Raw genomic sequence first — 12,634 nt, 5'->3', positions numbered from 1 at the left:
TGGGGCTGAGCAACTTGAATTTTCTGTTAATGTATTTCAATGTATCTCGCTGTATTTTCATGTATTTCATTGTATTCATTGTCTTTTTTTTCATTGTATTTCAATGTATCTCGATGTATTCCATGTATTTCATTGTATTCACTGCCCGTTGTATTCCATGAATGTGTTCATATATTTTTTTAATTAATATAATTTATGTATTCAGATGTATATATGTATTTAAATTGCTATATTTTTGTTGTATTTATCGGCTGGGAAAAATATTCAGCATATTTTCTCTTAAGATTGCTATGTTTTTGGGGTATTTTTCGGTTGAGAATCTTTTTTATAACTGGAAATACAAATGTTGTGTGTTAGAATTGAGTTTGTTGAGTTATATTAGGAGTCTATTATGTTAATTGATTCACTTTCCGTTTAAAAAACAGCTGAATAGACCATGAATTGCGCTATTTACGCTATTGTATTCACAAATACATATCGTGAATAGTCGAATACAATAATCTGTCTAGCTGTAATCCCCTATTTCACGTCGTGAATACAGTCGAATACAAAAATTTGTCTAGTTGTAATTCCCTGTTTCACGCCTAGAAATGCTACTGTATTCATGAATACAGTAGCTTAAATACATCGAATACACTCTAAAAAACCTAAAAACATAGCTATAGGAAGTAATATAGTAAATGGTAGCTACAATTAGCTAATAACCGCTAAAACATAGTGGTTTCTGAATGTTTCTCAAAAAGAAATTGGAAAATTTGAACAAAAAGGTTTTGGAAAAAGAAGTCCAATATCTGAGGAAAAATTTCCACCTACAAACGCAAACAATTGAATAAGGCAAATAAAAAGAGTAAAAGTAGCACGGGTTAGCGAGTCCGAAAAATAGCCAATGCTTGCAGAGTCATTGAAAAATAGCCATTATTTGGCTGTAACACGAAAAGTTTCAATATACTGGAGATTGGTGCACATATGTTTGAACTTCCAGCATATTATGCTGGAACTCCTACACGCGAAAAGTTCCAGCATAATATACTGGAGATTGGAGTACCTATGTATGAACTTTCAGCATATTATTCTAGACCGGTATATTATACTGGAACTCAAGTATTATATAATGGAGTTCCGGAATAATATACTGGAATATTTTCCAAATTTTGAATAGTGTTTTTATTCAGATTTATCTTTACATAAAAAAAGTGGCTAAATTTCAATTACTTTTAAAATTATGGCTATTTTTCAATTACCACTTGCAAATCTGACTACTTTTGTATTTCTCCCGTAAAAAGCTTGTAAAGTGGGGAAAACCAGTAGTCTAAGAGCCCGTTTTGACAAAAGAATTTTTTTACTTTTTTCGAATTTTTTTTTTTCGAAATCAACGTTTGTTCATAAATTTTTCAATTTTCACTTGAAGATGCATTTTGGATATTTTCGAATATTTGAAAAACTCCTAAAAGTTATTTTTCAACATTTTCACTATCACTCACAAAACTTCAAAAACAACCCAAAATTATATTCATGTCCAAACACAACTCTAATTTTTAAATATCATTTTCACTTGAATTTTTTTTTATTTTTTTTTTATATTTTACAATTCTTATGTCCAAACGTCCACTAAATATGAATATATGAGTGACACATTAATTACCACATACTCCCTCCGTTTCATATTAAATGAGGTACTTTCCTTTTTAGTCTGTTCCAAAACAAATGACACATTTCTAAATTTGGAAATAATTCAACTTTAAACTCTTCATTTTACCCTTTTTGCCCTTAATGAAAAACTTTTATAGCCACACAAATAGCATGATCCCACAAACCTTTTGGAGCTTAAGCATTTAACACCACAACTTTCAAAAGTCTTTCTTTTTTGTTAAACTCCCGAGTCAAACTATCAACCACCACTTCACCGGAAAAGAAAACGACTTCTCAACTCTAACTGGAACATATGTCCCACTACATATATCTTCTTCGGATTCTCTAAGATTATCATGTCCAAGTATCTGCAATTGTGTAGCATTTTTTTTCTTCTTCTTTTAAGCATTTGGTGCTGAATTTAGCAGTCTGCACAGAAAATGGAGCACAACCCACAAATCCAAATTCCAAGACTCAAATTGGGTACCCAAGGCCTTGAGGTAATTGCAAATATTTCAGCTCTGATTTCTATTTCCCTTCTGGTTTTGAATAACTAGTGTTCTGCAATTACTGATCACAGAAGTGAGAGCAGAAGAGTGTTTTTTTTCCTTTTTTTTTTTTTTTTTTGTGTGTGGTGACAACCAATTAGTTTTTCATGAATTTGTTTGGATCAGTATGTATAACCTAAAATTCAATTTCAGATATATTTTTCATCTGACCAATTTTCTATTCTACTTGTTTTGAAGTTAAAGTTAAGGTCTTGAAACTTTAGTATTACTTTGTTTGTTTTCATTTCTGTATAGTAATAATAGATTTTTAGGACTTGTACATGAGAGGAGGAAAGAAGATTATGCTACCAGGATTGTAGCTATATTTGATTGTATCATAAGTGAGTTTATCTTTAATGAATTCCTTGTGCCTTGGAATTAGTTTTCTAAATATGTTATCTTGGTATTCCTTGTTATCGGTACCCCTTTCATATTCTCTGTTGCTATCTTCGATTTAGTTTTCTAATTATTTTGTCTTGCCATTACTTGCTATCAGGGCTTCTCTCACCTTTTTTAGCCAAGGGTCTATCGGAAAGTCTCTCTGCCCTCCAAGGGTAGGGTTAAGGCTGCGTACATCCTACCCTCCCCAGACCCACTTGTGGGATTATACTGGGTGGTTGTTGTTGTTGTTGTTGAATTCCTTGTGAGTTTATTTCAGATTGCCCTTTGATTGAAATTTAATGCCTTTACAGAGGCAGTATTCATTGTTGCTCCTTCGTTTCGTTTCCTTAACAATGATGAGTACTCTACCGCCTTTGGTTATATTTTAGTTATTTTGTATATGCGCAATTATCTCACTGTTATTTTCCTTGATTGTCCCATATCACTCTCCAACAGTTCACTTAACAGAGAGATTGCTACTCATAGATGATAGATGGAATCATAAACCCTTTCAAACCCAATGTTAGAGGGTAGTTCACATAGTGTCATGGTGTGAGCTCCTCATCCTTCACCATATGGTGAGAGATTGAATCCCACCTATGTAATACACCCCTCCTATTGAAATTTAATAAAAAACTCTTTCTAACCCTTATTTCTACTATTGAAAGAAAGTCAAGGTTTTACTTCTATGCTAGAAGCTTTAAATCTTCACCTGATCATTTTTCAGGTATCGCGTCTAGGCTTTGGTTGTGGAGGACTTTCTGGCATATTGAATGCTCCTTTGTCACAGGAAGCCGGATGCTCAATATTGAAGGAAGCATTCAACAAAGGCATCACCTTCTTTGACACAGCAAATGTATATGGTCATGGTGGTCACAATGAGATAATGGTGGGAAAGGTATGTTTCATTGATGAGAAAACAAGGCTAAGAAAACAACACTGAGGTTGTAATGCATGTTGGATCAGTGCACTGTTCAATATTTGTATGTCAATCAATGCATCATCGATCATTTGAAGATTTAGAACCAATATAATCACCCAATGTTGCTGAGACTTGTACCTATTCTTAAGCTGTCACATAAATAATGATTTTGTACTCATAAATAGTCATTTTGGGATAATCAGGCACTGAAGCAGCTTCCTCGTGAGCAAGTCCAACTGGCGACCAAATTTGGGTGTATATTTTCTGAGGACTACCTCGAGTTTCAAGTCAAAGGTACTCCAGAATATGTCCGGCAATGCTGTGAAGAAAGTCTCAAGCGGCTTGATGTGGACTACATCGATCTATATTATCAGCATCGGACAGATACATCTGTGCCTATAGAGCAAACTGTAAGTATCAAGTTTTATCCATGTTCTTGCCTCTGGTAGTTAATATGCTGTAGAGAAACTTGACTTTCTTGAATCAACTTCATGAGAATAAAGATGGGGGAACTCAAGAAGCTAGTGGAGGAGGGCAAGATTAGGTACATTGGCTTATCTGAAGCCAGTGTGGACACAATTAAGAGGGCACATGCAGTTCATCCCATCACTGCTGTACAAATGGAGTATTCTCTTTGGACTCGTGAGATAGAAGAGGATGTTATTCCGCTTTGTAGGTATATTCGAATTTGATAACTTTTCTTCCTCAAAAATGAAGATACGATGAAGATCAACATTGTTGAATAATATGAAACCATAACTTGTTTCTTGGCTTTCACTATTTTTCATTTGTAGTCTTGGTTTGGTTATTGATCAAGATTCGATAGGTAGCAGAACAGAACTCCTCAATCTTTCTTAATATCTTCTCTGCCTCCTTAATATAGGGAACTGGGCATTGGGATTGTTGCATATAGCCCCCTAGGTCACGGCTTCTTTGGTGGGAAAGCAGTCACAGAACGCTTGCCTGCGGAGAGTTTGATGGTAAGTAATTGCAGTAGTTGCTAGTATATGTTCGGTATCACACAGCTCCTCTCGGATTTATTTCCCTTAAATGAAGTATTCATCATTCTCCTTCTCTTGTTTGGTATAACCATCATAGCACATAATAAATCTACGAGGGTTTGAAGAGTTGAGACTAAGTGACTGCATGGTCATCGCTCATACGTCACCTCTTCTTTATTCCAGCAAACTTAGTCCAAGATATGGATGAGTTAGTTCTCTATATAGAATTAACTAGTAATCAATCTCAAACTAGTTGGGGTCAACTATGTGAATCTTCTCTGTTCGTTCTGCTTTATAATTCAGTCTTCTTTCATTCCAACACTAGCTTATTGTTTTTTTTATTGAAACAAATTATGGGTTCTCTAAATCTCATATTATCCGCACAAGGACTTGTATCTCGACAAGAAAATACATGTCCCAAAAAAGAATAAAGAGACTCCTAACAAACACTGCACTTACTGCAAGTGTAACAGCAACAACTAAGCCTAAATCCCAACTACCTCATATAGCTTATATGGATCCTTTGCTTCTATTAGTTCTGTAGGACTCGTTTGTCCATACAAAAATTTCCTTTTTTCGAATTTTTTTTCTTCAAAAACGTGTTTGTTTATGAAATTTTGCAAATTTTTGGAATTTATTCGAAAATGAGTTTTTCAAAATCCAAGAAGTGATTTTGACCACTTTTTCAAAATTCTTAGAAATTTTTGTTTCCCCATTCATCAAACTGCAATATTTTTTCAAGTGAAATGCATATCCTAACATAATTTCAAATTCCAAATACCATTTTTGAACTTAACTTCGAATATTATTTTTTTTCAAAAATTACAATTTTAATGTCCAAACGCCTACTTAGTTATATTCCTGTTGATTCAAAGAGAGATTATTGTTTTTAGATAATTACCCCCATGTTAATCTAGGTCTACTTTGTCACTTTTATTACCTTTAATCATCACAGTGTCTCACCCATGTATGCATATGGAGGTCTACATAAAGCATAACCAAACCATCTCAAGTGACTCTCTCTCGTTTTCGCACCCTTGGTTGAACATGATTTCTTAATATATCTAATTTTTTAAGAATGCATATCCATCTTAGATATGAATTTCAACAGTATATGTTGTGATGGATGTTGGACCTGAAAGCATAACGTATACTCTCTTATAATATTTTTGGTCTCATATCCATTTTAGATAGCTTGTTTTTTGCTTTGTTAATATCTTCTTACTGCATAATACTCCTTTAAAACTCCTTAGTTCATTCTACCATCTATTTTAGTTCTATGTGTTGAATCTGCGTGTATTTAAATATGTTATGTGCAAGGTTTGGTAAACATGACTGGAAATACTGGGAGTTCGGTTAATGTAATTTCACTCTCTGTTTTGTTAGGGTTCGCATCCAAGGTTTAGTGGAGAGAATTTGGAGAAGAACAAAGTTCTGTACTCACGATTCGCTAACTTAGCAGCAAAGCATGGTTGCACACCTCCTCAACTAGCTTTAGCGTGGCTTCTCCATCAGGGAGATGATGTGGTTCCGATACCTGGTAGGATATACCTTCTTCATTCACAAAAGTTTATACGGATAAAATTACATTTTCTATCAGTTAATTTAATTCCTTTCCTCAAGTTGTAGTTAGAATTGCTAGATTCTTGGTCGTCGGACCAATTTTCTGTTGATGGTGTTTCTTTGTTAACTGCAATGTGTTCATATTAGGATAAAGCATAATTAGTGAGAAGTTAAAGAATTGGTTTTTGGTTATCCTTCTCTTGGATTAGGTGAAAATCTAGTCTAGCGGCATACTGTCTGACCTTTAATACAAATTCGGATTGTAAGCATAATTCTAATATGTTGCAGGAACAACAAAGATTAAGAACTTAAATGACAATGTTCAATCCCTAGCAGTGAAGCTTACAGCAGAAGATGTGAAGGAAATCGCGGATGCTATCCCTGTTAGTGAAGTCTGTGGAGAAAGAGAGCATGAAGTGATGTCCAAGTACGAGTATCGGCTAGCTAATACACCGTTAAAGCAGTAACATCACGTTTGTGATAAGTCTTTATGGAATTAATCAACATCTCCTTAAATAGATTAACAATTTAAGTTGAGCTTATATATCAAACTAATTATTATCCAAGCCAAAGATATTCTTTGCCAGTTGCTTGATAACACATATCTTTTGTGCTTGATTTTAAAATACATGAGGTATATTTGCCGTTGAGTCATATTGCAGCGGTGTTCAAGGTAATTTACACGGATGGAGTACAAAATAAGGTAATTTGTATATCACACATTAATGTTCATATTCCATTATTACGTACTATTTTTTGTTGCTGTTATTGTTGCGGTGGTGTCGGGCCAATTTGTGTTATTCTACAGCATATTTTACATTCTCTCTCACCAATATAGGTACCAAACTGCATTCACCAACACTTGGACAAGTGAATAAAAAAAAAAAAACTAACTTGGCATGTTTTGGCCAAACTTCTAGGAAGTTAGACACAACTGCATCACCAGCTTAGCATATTTTGGCCAAATTTCTAGAAAGTTAGAAACAAGTGCATTCACCAACACTTAGACAAGTGGATAGAAAAACCTATGTTTTGGCCAAACTTCTAGGAAGTTAAAAGCACTTTTTACAATAAAAGTTTTTATTTTGTCAAAATTTGAAAGTGATTTTAGTGGGAAGAAACTAGTAATTTCAATTTTTTTTTAAACAAAAGCAATAGCCAAAAAAAAATTCTAGACAAAAATTATCTTTACTAAGAATTTTTATTTACCAAAAAACTATCTCTTTTAATTTAATCCATATAGTGCTCAAATATAAATAAAACTCTCTTCTCCTCTCTGCCTTTTTGTTTATATATTTATATTGATTAAAAATCTTACTCCCTCCGTTTTAATTTAAATGACATACTTTCCTTATTAGTCCGTTCCAAAAGGAATGACACATTTCTATATCTAGAAATAATTTAACTTTAAACTTTTCATTTTACTCACTTTTCCCTTAATGAGAAGCTTTTATAGCCACACAAATATCATGGTCCCGCTAAGCATTGCCCCTTAAACTTTTAGCATCACATGTTTCAAAAGTTTTCTTTTTTTTAAACTTTCTGTCAAGTCAAACTACATTACTTAAATTGAAATGGAGGAAATAACATATATTTTAATTATGTTTGAAATTTTAACTAAGTAAAATTCAAAACTTAATTAAACTTCTTCATAGAATATATTTTTAACATTATTTCTCTAGGAGCCAGAGTTTGACATGATTATTCTCGCCACTCCCCGTGACATAAATATCACTAGAATCCATGGGAAGGACAGGGAGGATGGGTCGGTTTTGATCAATGACGAGCGTTAGGCTCGTGATGATAGCTTTATGGCCCACTTCTCTACAATTGCAAATTGGTGGTAGACTTGCCACTCTACAGGAGCATGCACAGTTGAATGAAGGCTTTCCGCTCAATGCTCATGCCCAACACGTGGTGAGGATTGCCGATAGACAGAGGGTACCTGCTGATGAAAAGATTAACACTCCTGAGCATTTGGTGCATGGAGAGGAAGAGCAGCAAGAAGAGGAGGCTGATGAGGGAGATGATGTGATTTGGGAGTTGATGTTGATGATCGGGAGGAGGCCGACTGAGCCTTCTTCTTCTTCTTCTTCGAGGACGAATGTGATAATTTACTAGCAAGTTTTTTGACCACCCTTCCCAGTTTGTTTTGATTATGCATTAAGAAAACTGCATCTTTTAAGCGTGGGGTGGGAGACTCTCTGTGATTTGTGCAGTATTATATGAGTATCATGTTAGCTTCTTATTTTTTATTTTTAATGACTTATTCTCTTTATAGTTAGCTTCTTATTTCTTAATGCTTATTTAGGTTAGTGAAATTATTAGTCTAGTATTTAGTGATGTAGTGTTCTAGTAGGAGCTTAATCATTTGAAAAGAAAAACAAAATTAGAAAAATAGTGGACTTTTCCAATGATGGATCTCCTAGATAGTTTTCTTGAGGGATTAAAGTCTTAACAAATTCACAATTTTTTTTAAAAAAATAGAAAAAAATCCAAAAACATGTCTTTAAGCTTTGTTTAGGTAGTAATAATCCCCCGTAAATTTTTATATGCCTTGGTTCTTTTGCGTGAGATGTAGCTTGAACCGTGTAGTTTTTTTTACAGTAGATTAGGACTTAGAAAATAAAAGAGAAAAAATAATGTGATTCCTTGGCGCCTTTGTAACGACCTGACCGGTCGTTTTGAGCATTCACATTCCGTACGGTGGCTAGTCGTTTTGAGCCTTCACATTCCGTACGGTGGCTTGAGGTCTTGAGTAGCTTTATATGATGCATTTATGACTTTCCTTTATGGTCATTTTTGATTTTCGAGTGGTTCAGGATTGATTTGGAACAATGATTCTCACTTTAGAAGCTTTACGTTAAAAGAGTTGACCAAGTTTGATTTTTATGTATTTGATCTTGTATCGGAGTTTTGATGGCTCCCTTAGGCCTAGATGGTGATTTTAGACTTAGGCATATGTCCATATTTGTATTTGGATGTTTCTAGTAGGTTTTGGCTCAAATTGGCAATTTGAAGCTTTGTAAAGTTCATAGGTTTGATCGGTAGTTGACTTCAATGTCATCGGGTACGGATTATTGTTCCAAGAGTTATAATGGTTTAATTATATTATTTGAAACTTGCGTGCAAAATTTGAGGTGATTCCTAGTTGTTTAGACGTGTTCAGCATAAGTTTAAAATTTGGAAAGTTGAAACAATTCATTAAACTTGATTTGAGGTATAATTACTGTTTTGATTTTATTATGCGAGTTTTAAGACCTTGAGTAGGTCTATGTTATGTTGTAGGACTTGTTGGTATGTTCGGACGGGGTTTTGAAGGGCTCGGGTGTGCTTCGCGGTAGTTTCAGACCATTTTTTGTTGTGTTGTGTTGCTGGTTTTTCTGGTGAGTATGACGAGCATTGCATTCGCAGTCAAGATTCCACGTTTGCGGAGAAGAAATGTGGCATGCGTAAAATTTATGCATCGCATTCGCGATAGGGGATCACGTTCTTGGAGTGATTGAAGAGGTCAAGCTGAAGGCTAGCGTGTTCGCGACTGGGGCTCGCATTTGCGATGATGTGAGACCAGTTGGCCTTCGTGTTCGCAGGATAGAGGTTGCATTAGCGAAAAGGTTTTTGGAGGCAGGGCAGTTTTTTGCTTCGCGATTGCGATGGTACAACCGTGATCACGTAGGGTATTGCTGGACAGTGCATATAAGATATTATACTCGAAGATTTTACTCATTTTATCATATTTTGAGATTGGGAGCTCGGATTTGGGCGATTTTTAGGTGATTTCTCCACTTGGAATGGGGTTAGTGCTCTTGACTAGATTTTGATTATTATTCATGATTCTATCTTCGATTTTGGTATTTGATTGATGAATCTAAAAGAGAAATTGGGAGTTTTTATCAAAAACTTTTCTAAAGTGAATAATATGATTTTGAACATCGATTCAGAGTCAGAATTGGATAAAACTTGTATGGTTGGACTCGTATTCGAATGGGTTACCGAAATTTGTGAGTTTTGTTGGGTTCTGGGGTGCGAGCTAGAGTTGACTTTTTTGTTAACTTTGAGTAATTGATTAAAGATTTAACCTTTATCGTTTGGGTTTGATTCCTATGGCATTATTGATGTTTTTAAGTTGATATTTTCTAGATTCGGGTTGTTCGGGGGTCATTTCGCGTGGGAAGGCATTTTTGGAGTATGGATTTAGCTTGTTTGAGGTAAGTATCTTACCTAAACTTGGTTGAGGCACCAATTTCCTAGCTTATTTGTGATTACTACGTGCTATGGGTGGCGTACATGTGTGGGGTTGAGCCATGTGCGTGCACAGGGTATCATTCATGCTCGGTATAGTGTTTAGGCTATGTTATGCCTTGGATTGATTACTAAGCTTCATACTATGATAGTTCTTATATTTGTACCTTTGTTGTGAGCCATTTGAACCATGTTTGAGGTTTCATAGAGGTTAATCTCCTAAGTGAACCTTATAATTGCTACTTTCGTGATGTATTTTCCCGATTTGAGCTATGATAGCATAGTTTGCATGTGCATACACCTTAGCATATTATTTAGACAAGTCTAGGAGTATGAAATTTGATATTCATTGATCATGTACATGTATTCTTTTATATTTGCATTCTGTGTGACATGGATTGCACTGGTAGCACCTGACTACACTGTGCAGATTGTGATTATGAGCACATGACCACGTTGTGCGGATTGTGATTATGAGCACGTGACAACACCGTACGGAATTGTGATTTTGAGCACATGCGCATGCCGTGCGGATTGTGATTATTGGCACGTGAACACGCCGTGCAGGCTGTGATTATTGGCACGCAAGTTGTTCGTGCGGTTGATATTATTAGCATGTGGGTTGTCCTTGTGGATTTGAGATATTGTTATTATTGGCACATGAGTTGTCCGTGCAGTTGATATTATTAGCACGTGAGTTGTCCGTGCACATCCAAGATATTGTTATTATTGGTACGTAAGTTGTCCTTGCAAGCATGTGAGTTGTTAGTGCGGTTAATATTATTAGCATGTGAGTTGTTCGTGCAACATGTGAGTTATTCGTGCAACGCTTGGATATGGATCCATCTCCCTAGGGTCACCTTCTCATATTCTCTTTTGATGGTGTACACGCGGTTTGAGAAAAACTGATCAGTGGTTTGGTTCGAATTTGGTATTTCTGAGGAAAGACTAGCTAGTGTTTAATTTTGCTATTGCATTTTATCTTTACTTGAAATTTTCCTTAGTTGTTTACCTAATTTATTTGCATATCTTTTTTATATACTGGATTGTTGACTGAGCAAAGTACGTTAAGTTATTATGTGCACCAAGGTGATTTTATTATTGATTCATGACTTGATCATATTATTGTTCTGTACTCGTTGGAATTATGAACTGTACAAGTGATTAGTGGGTATCATTTATAATTCTTGCTTGTATTACCTCGCCGAGGTTAGTAATGATACTCGTTGAGTACACGGGGTCGGTTGTACTCATACTACACTCTGCACCTTGCGTGTAGATCTTGGAGTTGAGTTGGTGTGGATGGAAGAAGTTGGTATTGAAGATGTATCTGCTTTCCAGATATAGCTACCACTTGTCCTTGGTAGCTTTATATTTGTAATATGTTTAGGTATATTCTAAATAGATGTTGTATTTTATTTTCATACTAGCTTTGTAATTCTATATCTCAATGGCTTATAACTAGTACTACCAATCCTTGGGTTATTGTATAATTCATATTTCACTTATTGATTTTCTTATTATTTTCATAGAGTTGTGTTGATTGTTATTTGGCTTACCTAGTGGGTTGGGTTAGGTGCCATCATGATAGGTGGATTTTGGGTCATGACAAGTTTGTATCAGAGCTCTAGGTTCATAGATTCTACGAGTCATGAGCAAGTGTCTAGTAGAGTCTTGCAGATCGATCTGATGACATCCATACCTATCTTCGAGAGGCTACAAGGCATCTAGGAAACTTCCCATTTTTCTTTCTTATCGTGTGGCTTTGATTCAACTTGAAGCGTGTATCTTTGATTTCCTTCCACCCACTCATATATTATGTTGAGCAATCGGTATCATCTGTGCATCAACGACTTGTGATGTCATGGATGAGGTGCAAGATCTATTCTTTGTGTTGTAGAGATAAGCCAGTTTGGAGGGCTTGAGGCCAGGTTTAGACTGCAGCTTGGGCTTGGTAGTTTCAGTTGTGTGAGTATGTGCATTCAAACTTATGTATCTGGTAGTGTCCCTAGGAGTGATATGATGGCTCAGTGAGTGGTTAGATATCTGTATGATGAGTATTATGTAACTGAGGACTATGCTTAGATGATCTGGATGTGACCTGAAGAATTTTGCTTGGGATGCGAAAAGCTATGGATGCTTGATTTCTGCCTTGATATGTTGTACAACCTCGAGTTATGAGTGTGTTGAGGGATCTTTATGTTGCTCATTTGTGAAATGGAGTAGATTCTTATGTTGTATTGAAGAGTTTAGACTCGAGAAGATTAAGTGATCTCTTAGTGGTTGTGACCATGACAAGGTCATAGAGAGATGCCAATTTGAGGCTAAGCAGGTGGGTTATCTCCTAC

At 35.4% G+C, this 12,634-nt stretch overlaps 1 protein-coding gene across 1 annotated transcript; it reads left to right on the top strand.

Moving 5' to 3' along the window:
- On the top strand, window positions 1,867-6,807 carry LOC109232190 (perakine reductase-like). The gene is made up of 7 exons (XM_019397868.1): window positions 1,867-2,129; window positions 3,286-3,456; window positions 3,684-3,890; window positions 3,984-4,156; window positions 4,364-4,460; window positions 5,868-6,021; window positions 6,333-6,807. The coding sequence occupies exons 1-7, from the start codon at window positions 2,070-2,072 to the stop codon at window positions 6,509-6,511; spliced, it is 1,041 nt and encodes a 346-aa protein (XP_019253413.1). The 5' UTR covers window positions 1,867-2,069; the 3' UTR covers window positions 6,512-6,807.

The sequence above is a fragment of the Nicotiana attenuata genome, chromosome 9 (genome assembly GCF_001879085.1).
Source record: "Nicotiana attenuata strain UT chromosome 9, NIATTr2, whole genome shotgun sequence".
In the NCBI taxonomy this organism is placed as follows: Eukaryota; Viridiplantae; Streptophyta; class Magnoliopsida; order Solanales; family Solanaceae; genus Nicotiana; species Nicotiana attenuata.
The sequence above is the reverse complement of the archived record's forward strand: the minus strand, read 5'-3'. Positions and strand labels throughout refer to the sequence as shown.

Excerpts from the sequence above, each read along its gene's own strand:
- LOC109232190 (XM_019397868.1), top strand. The coding sequence starts at position 2,070 with ATGGAGCACAACCCACAAATCCAAATTCCAAGACTCAAATTGGGTACC. Across the intron at positions 3,891-3,983 it reads CTGTGCCTATAGAGCAAACT|ATGGGGGAACTCAAGAAGCT; the intron begins GTAAGTATCAAG and ends ATGAGAATAAAG. Across the intron at positions 4,461-5,867 it reads TGCCTGCGGAGAGTTTGATG|GGTTCGCATCCAAGGTTTAG; the intron begins GTAAGTAATTGC and ends CTGTTTTGTTAG.